Source organism: Atta cephalotes, assembly GCF_000143395.1.
Source record: "Atta cephalotes unplaced genomic scaffold scaffold00001, whole genome shotgun sequence".
NCBI lineage: Eukaryota > Metazoa > Arthropoda > Insecta > Hymenoptera > Formicidae > Atta > Atta cephalotes.
Window position 1 is genome coordinate 13,710,802 of NW_012130065.1, and position 8,819 is coordinate 13,719,620.

The 8,819-nt window shown below is 29.1% G+C and overlaps 1 protein-coding gene across 1 annotated transcript in view; it reads left to right on the forward strand.

Moving 5' to 3' along the window:
• Positions 1 to 6,095, forward strand: part of LOC105627376 (cathepsin L1) — a 7,197-nt gene extending 1,102 nt beyond the window's left edge. The window contains exons 3-5 of the mRNA XM_012208662.1: positions 516 to 875; positions 3,104 to 3,264; positions 5,900 to 6,095. Of these exons, the coding sequence (XP_012064052.1) occupies positions 516 to 875; positions 3,104 to 3,264; positions 5,900 to 6,095 (717 nt within the window). The remainder of the gene's footprint in view (positions 1 to 515; positions 876 to 3,103; positions 3,265 to 5,899) is intronic.
• Positions 6,096 to 8,819: the final 2,724 nt, after the last annotated feature.

The window sequence follows — 8,819 nt, forward strand, 5'->3', positions numbered from 1 at the left end:
ACGAACTAGGTTTAGTTTAAGTTAATTAGTACTACACGTACTCTACTACTATTAGTAGTATCTAACTACTTATTTAATTTACTTACTACTACTCTCCTCCCTCCCCCTCCCCTCCTCTCTCTCTCTCTCTCTCTCTCTCTCTCTCGTCTAGAATTTTTTCTACTATCTTTTCGATTCTTTTATCCATAATTTTTTATTATCTTTATTGTTTTTACTTTTGTATTTTTGTATTTTTCATTGTATTATTTTTATTAGCATTTTTTCTCTTTTTTCTTATTTATTTGTCTTTTATGATTTTTAATAAAAGACTTATCCTGAAATATTAATAAATAAGGTTTGAACTTTTTTATGTATCTATCTATCCCTCTTTCTCTATATTTTCTTTGCTCTTCAAATAATCGCAAATCTCTATCGCAAATATATATATATTTTATATATATTTTATTAATATAAAATATGAACAATACTAAAATTGTTTTAACAATATCTCTTTCTACCAATTTCTTTCATGTCAGGTGAAATTGATACCGAGTCGAAGACGTCGACTGCCGACCGAACCGATAGTATCGGGAGCACAGAGGGATTCTCGCAATATACCAACAAGTTTGGATTGGCGTAAATACGGTTTCATCACTTCACCGGTAAATCAACGGAGCTGCGGGAGTTGTTACGCTTACTCGATCGCGGAAAGTATAGAAGGACAGATTTTTAAACAAACTGGCATGCTACTACCTGTGAGCGCACAACAGTTGGTAGATTGCAGCACGATAACTGGAAACCTCGGATGCACCGGCGGTTCCCTGAGGAACACTTTAAAATATTTGGAAAAGTCTAAAGGTCTCATGGCTAGATCCACGTATCCCTACGACGCCGAGGTACGCATTACATTTTCCAACTGTTGGACATACGACATATATGATATTCCATCGGGGCATCCGTTTATAAAATGCAACTCTCGAATTGCTTTCACATTTGTAGAGCATTACAAAATGTTCGGCATCTTTTAAAAGTTTAAACCTTGAAGTTTAAAGAGAATTTCTGCAGTCTTATTTTTAATAAAATTCTTACTAACAATCATGTAAATTTTTTTTATCGGTAATGTAATCAGTCGTAAAAATTTATAGAATAACAGCGCTGTAAATTATAATAATAACTTGAGAAACTTGATTTTCGAGATCTTTACTGTGATCATAATACATAATAATGCATTATTAGCGAGTACGAGCGAAGGTGCGAATTTAATTATCGCAATAAAGAGGTAAACGTCAAGGTTTCTTCCATTATTTCGCGAATGTCCACCAATCAAAAATGTCAGAAAATTTGTGGAAGATTTCAGCTAGGAGAATCTGAATTATGCTCACGTTAACACAATAAACTTCTATAATATAAATGGCTCCGTGACGATGGCTCTTCAAGCTCCTCTATTAATAGTAAATATACTTTACTTTATACGAGTGAGCAGTGCAAGAGCCAAATGTATCATAGAATTTTAAGAAAGTGTGCAGCTATTACTCTTACTCATAATAAGAAGTAAACGCTTTTATCTGATTGACTTAATTTAAAACTACGATGTTATGAATACGAAGTTCAGATGATGCAACCAAGCGTGTATGACTGACTATGCTCCAATTTAATAGTGTCAGTAAACATTAATATATAAAATTCTCTCGAATTTTTATTATCAATCTTTTCCTATTAAATTCATTTCTTCAAATTATATATAAGCGATTATGTATATTGTGTTGACACTTTGGTATTCTCTGTGCATGTTTACTACTTTGATCAAGAATGAAACTCATTCAGTTGCTAAATGGACTGACGTAAGATTGTCCTAGTTTTCCTCGAAAGCTATCTATATTTTTTGTTTGAAAGTTATCTATATATTTATATTTTCCCATCATGTTTCTTTTAACAAATCTCAATCATGTTTACATATACTCGGAAATTAGATAACTTCGTACATTTTTATAATAATCAATTTATGTTAGCAATATCAACGGAAGTAGTTACTTCAATAATAACCTTGATAATTCCCAATAGTAAGTTATGACAAAGTGAATCTTAACTATAAACTTCGAAAACAAAAGTTTATTTTTTAAATGCTTGAACATTTTAAAAATAGTTGTTTTGTTTTGACAAAAACAGTTTGATGTTATGACACCAAAATAAAACTTTATTGAAAGTAGTTAAATTACATTAAATTACTATATAATAATATAATATATATTTTTGTTATTAACATATATGTATACTATATATATATATATATAAATATATATATTATATATTTATATACACATCAAACTATCGTTTGCTTGCAATTTTCTTGTATCTTAAAAGTTAAATAACTAGGTAAAAAACAATAAAGAAGTTTCCAAAAAAATATTTTTAAAAATAGAATTATAAATTTACTTTTTTTTAGTTTATTTTTATGATATTTTGATGCTAAATTGCAAAATTGAAAATTGATTTTTAGTATTTTTAGTATTTTGTTTCATTTTGAAGCATTATAACTTAACGCATAAAAATTAAAAATGTTTTAAAGTAGATTTTCTAAGCTTTAAAATGACTTTTTTAAACCCTGCGTATATTGTAATTGTCAAATTTGAAGATATCATTCATTAAAATTATTTGGTTCTATCGACATCATCTGAGATCAGATATACGTATATATATATATATATATATATATAATAATACACATACATGTTGGAAAATAGTCCAAATTTTGACAAAAAAATTTAATTTAAAATTTAAATGTCCTAGAATTAAATTTAAAATTTAAAAGAAATTTTTTTGCATGGATATAGGACAGGAAAAATATTTTTAAATATTTATTTTGTATGTAAATAAAGTCTAAGAAAGTTTTATATTAATATAGTAACCTATTTCAAAAGAATTCCTGAATCTTGAAGAAGAATTCCATGTAATTTATAGCCTTCCAAATTAGAATACTCTCAACTCTTCGTAAAATGCGAGAAAATTACAAATGTTCCCAAATTATAATTATTAATGTATATAGTAATATATAATGTAATAGTAGTATAATGTAATATTTCATAATAAGTTAAATCGTTTACGTTTGTAATTCAAATTATTTTAGCAAGGAGAATGCAGATTTGAGAAGGATCAGAGTGTTGTCAATATAACTTCATGGGCAATTCTACCAGCGCGAGACGAAAAAGCTCTGGAAATAGCAGTGGCTACAATTGGTCCCGTAGCCGCCTCCATAAATGCCAGCCCAAAGACATTTCAACTTTATCAGTGAGTAATATATTTTTATTTGAACAAAAAACCTGCCCGCGTGAATTGCCGCTAATGAACAAATAATGTATGCGCAACAAATAATGTATGAGACGCCGACTAATATGTTATATTCAAGAAACATGCGATAATTTTAGACATCTACTATTTATTACGCAAATTCGCATGAATATTGTATTCACACTATAATTTTGAGCATTTATGGATCAACTGATCGGTTTAAGAAGAATAAATTAGCAGTACAAATTACGATGCATTTGACATAAATTCGAAAAAATTCTACTAACAACTGATAATGACAAACAGTTTTTTTTCGTTCAGATAGCTAATCGCTTGTAATTCAGCAATAAATATGTTACACTGAGAAAAAATTTATTAAATTTTCATAAATATTTCTTTGAATAGTTTTAGCGGATGTAGTTTTTTATTTATCTAACTTACTTACGGTAAATAAATATTTAGATAAATAAAGAATATAGTTAAATCAAATTAATGGTTCTTGTATCTAATAAATATATATTTATATTTAGTAAATATTCCGCTAGGACTATTCAAAGAAATATTTTTCAAAATTTAGTAAATTTTGTTTTTCAATGTAGTTAATATTTTATTTAAATTTCTTCAACAAATTTGTTGTCTCTAAAGAAGCCGCGCGAATCAATTTAATCCACATTTCTAATTGCAATTGATTATTATTTTATTAATGCAGAAATGCGTATTCATCTATTGTTGAATTATCTATCTCGAAATTTATTAATATTTCAAATATTTTATACAAAATTTAAATTATTATATATTAGGTGTGGGAAAAAGATTAGTATTAAACCTGTTAATTGTTTCCTAAAAAGAATCCAAAAAAGAAATTATTTAAGTTATTATTTAAATATAGATTTTTTTTATTTAATGTGTGTGTATTAATTATAAAAACTTGCATTATTATATAAATTCTCCATTCGAATATTCATAATAATATATTATATATAAGAATAAGAACTTTAATAATATTTGAATCAAATATAAATACGTATTCTTATAAATATTAAATTAAATTCAAAATTAGAATAAAGCTAAAAAGAGACATCTCTAATGCAGACGATAGTTATATTTGATAAAATAGTAAGTATTAATATATAAGAAATTGAACGCTTCGGTCCAACTTTAAGTCATCTTCATCATGTAGTATGCAGTATAAAAAAATATGTAAGGATTTAATTTCAAATTTGAGCGGTCATTTCTTCAATTTTCTTGTGTAATTATTTATTATTTCATTAAATTCATAATTGTCGTTCATGCTAGACTCTTATTAACCTTATTCTAATTTTATATTTATTTCAATTTCAAGAGTCTTTACTTATTTTTTTTAATATAACTTAAATAATTAAATTATTTAAGTGACTCTACTCTTGATTAACTCTTGATTAATTTTTTGATACATAGATGATCAGAAAGGAGAGAAAGAGAAGTAAAAGGAGCCCCTCATGGGCGACAATTTCTAATATAATTTAATAATCTTTTTTTATTTACATCTTGTCCACGGTGAGAAAGTTTTCAATATCAAAAGGTGTACATTTGTAATTATATGTATATAGTATATATATAATATACATATAATGTATATTGTATAATAATAATAATATATATATAATATATATTATATAATGCATAATATGTATATTATTTACATATGTATAATATATGAAAGTATGTATAATATATGAAAAAAATATCCGTGAAAGCCTCAGAAATATTATTATTATTATTATTATTATATTATCAATTTTTTTAATCATGCCTCTCTAAAAGAAATCTTGCGGATGTCTTTGTTTTGGTAGAATCGTTAAAATTTTAACATTATAAGTACAAACAATATTTACACATGAAATTTTGCCCGGATCTTCAACCTAGAATCGTTTAATAACTTTTAGTATACCGCCGACTTTTATTTATTCAAATCACTGAGGCACAGTCATATTGAATTATTCTAAAGGGCTTGCCAAGGCGCGACTATTTCCTGCCATTTTTCATTTCTGACAAACAATAAATACCCGTAAAAATCATGGAAATCGTTTAACAGTCATGATAAACAGGAAATGATTAATGCCTCGAGATATTTTACATGTTTACAATAAATACAGGATGCTGATCGAAAACATGCGATATCAATATGCAAATATTATCTATTAATTGCATACTCTTGTGTATAATAGTTCGCACAGTTCGCAAGTTCAGAGAGTTGATAATTCATGTCCTTTAATATTCTTGGGAAATATCTTTCTCGCGTATATATTTCTTTCTTTTCTTTTTTTCCGATTTTTTCTTAAACTTTCCTTGTTATGCTATTTTTGATTTTTATGATGATAAATTAATTCACTTACAAGATAGTGTTTATTTAACTTATTCACGGTAATATTGTAATTCGAAAATTAAGTTTTTGAATTGTATCATTTTCTAAGTAAGGAAGCAAACTTGAAACGCGCATATCAAAATATTTTGCTTCATTAATGAAACAGATTGTTTAATTTTTTATCCATTAATAACTATCATATTTATATTTTAGCAATAGCGCCCTATCTCTTTTTAAATTGCATAAGAACTTAGAAAGTTCCAGATGTTAATCCGATATTTCCATTTGTAGCAAAGGCGTTTACGATGATCATCGATGCAGTTCGGACATGGTGAACCATGCGATGCTCATCATCGGATATACGCCAACCGAGTGGATCCTGAAGAATTGGTGGGGCGATAGTTGGGGTGAAAACGGCTACATGCGACTGGCGAGAAACAAGAATCGTTGCGGCGTAGCGAACTACGCTGCTTATGTGAAAGTTTGAGAACCATTTTCTCGAATTTGAGCGAAAAATTTTTACGTACCTTAGAAAAATATATACATTAATTTTTATATTCGACACGAAACAAATTGCGATAAAAATGCAATAGACAGTTGTTTATGATACTTATTCATCGAAATAGCTCAATAGCCTACTTAAGATACAATTCAGACAATACGCAATGTCTAGAAGATGTTTTTAGATATCTTTTAGATATGTATGCTCCAAAAAATATCTTTATGACGTTTTTCAAACACGCATATTGTCTGGAAAGTGTATTACTATTTTTATTAAACAGAACATTGAAAACTACTATTTCTACCGATTTAAAGTAGGAAATATTTCTGAATGTTAATAAAAAATATGGGACATTCTTATTAATATTTACATGAATACAGTGAAGATTTAATTGTCTGTGTAACCTATCTACAAACAGCAATCTATATTGAGTATTAGACTCAATATCCACGATGCTAGAAATCGATCCGAGACCTCGGATGAAGAAAGAATTGATCAATTCTTCCTCTTCCTTGGTCATGTGATCAAATTGTTCAAATGTTTGTTAATTTTTTTCTCTGTCCGATTTCGATCTCGGATCGATTTCTAGTATCGTGGATATTGGCCATATTTATGTATGAGAGCATTTTATTATTTTTCTGATTTTTAGGCCATATTTATGTAGGGGATACCTTATTATTTTTCTATAAGATATTTTCTATTTTATTTAGATTTTCTTATTCCATTCTTATGTGTTTAGAGCAAGAAAAGGAAATAGTAAAACTAAGTAACATATTTAATGATTCTGTTTGTTATATTTTTAATCAGTCTTTCTTTTACGTTGTAGAATCAAAGATTTGAACGATTAACTTTGATCAATTACTAAGGATTGCCGAACATTTATTACATAACAGCCACTGACCGCAGGACGAACGCTTGAATGCCAGATACCAGACTTCCGTAACCACACAGAATCCCGGGGAAATTTAATCGAACCGTACAACCGCGGAACGATAGGAACGTGGAGACTTTGCCCAATCGAAAATTCTATTCGAAGACAAAGTATACGGCTAACCGGGACATATCGCCATGGCATTTCCGTAGGGAAAGAGACAGAGGAAAAGGAAGAGAGAGAGAGAGAGAGAGAGAGAGAGAGAGAGAGAGAGAGAGACAGACAAAGTGAAGCAGAAGGAAAGGATGAACCAATTCATGTATCTATAGATAGGTAAATCTTGATAGGCGTTAATCGCGTAATGCGCAATATCAGGCGAAATCATTACATAATCGCTTAGTGACATAAATTCAGAGATTCGCATCCTGCAAATGATTTGTGTACGCATGATTCTGACACTAGAAATAAAAATGGGCTTATATGAGACAGCAGTCGCGTCTCCTCTAAGAATTAGTGTCAGATTTAATGTATTGTAGAATTTAAAAAAAGCCAGTTTTAGGAATTTTTTATTTCAAATGAGACCAAAAAACAAATTGGTTTATTAAAAAGAAGTTTTCGCTTTAACATTTGATTTTTAACATATTGTATATTTGACCCTCCGGAGATGACCGTGAATTTATTGAATCAATTATAAATTATAAATCTCTTTATAAAAAATGTCAAATTTAATTTTTTAATTTAAATGTCATTAATATTTTCTTTTTTATATGTTTTTGATTCCCTAAAATTAATTAGCTTTTTAATTAACAAATTAAATAGATCTCACAGACTCAGTGTTACACATTTTGACGTCTGCAGCTTCGATAAAATATTCGAACATTTTTTGTGTTCTGTTTGATGATACATTTATTGCGTGTTTAAAAATAATAATAAGATGTTTTACTAAACTTAATATTAACCTCACCGAACCTTTACGAAGCAGCCGTGAAGCAGATGTATGAGAAATCTGACGACTTGTCATTGTCCATTTCCTAAGTTTCCACGATTAAACATGCAAAATAATAGCGTGTCCCGCCGAATGAAAGCTTTACTCGTGCGATTGCAGGTCGTCCAATATGATGATGCAAGGAAAGAATCCCGAGAAGCAATATGTCCAGAATGTATTGTCGCGGTTTGTGCAGCCCTCTTCCTGATTTTCCGATATCAAATGCGGCTCCGAGACCACATAAATTCCATCTCTCTATTCGGAGGTCGGCCACGACTCATTGTTCGTCGCGGATGACAATCGCGCGCAATCCGTCCAAGCGACAGCGCATCCTCGATTGTTATCCGTAACATCTCTATCTGTTTCCCATCTGTTGAACGACATCGCGATGTATCCTGTCGTCTCATCTTACCTGCTGTTATCGGCAGCTCGATACAAACTGACATCGCAAGCTCGCTTCTTACTTGAAAGGTCATTAATCTTAAAGTCTGATAATTTCTTGACTATTACATAATAATGTGTATTCACACATATACAATGCATTTGAAACAAAATATAATCTAAAAGTCTAAAAACTAAATGAGATCACTGGTGGATGTTTGTTTCTATTATCAGCAAACTTCATTAATAAATATTAATAAATATTAATCAATTCTATATCATTAGTTATTAATCAAATAAATCTTCGACTATTAAGAAGTTTTACAGACCTCCTTTTATAAAGAAAATTTAAGAAGAAAAAGAGTATAAAAAGTCTAAAATAAAGTAATAGAAGCATGCATTTTTTCTGGCTGTAACGATATGAAGTGTTACAATATGAAAATTTGGGGAGATCCCGTTTGCTTAAGGCAAA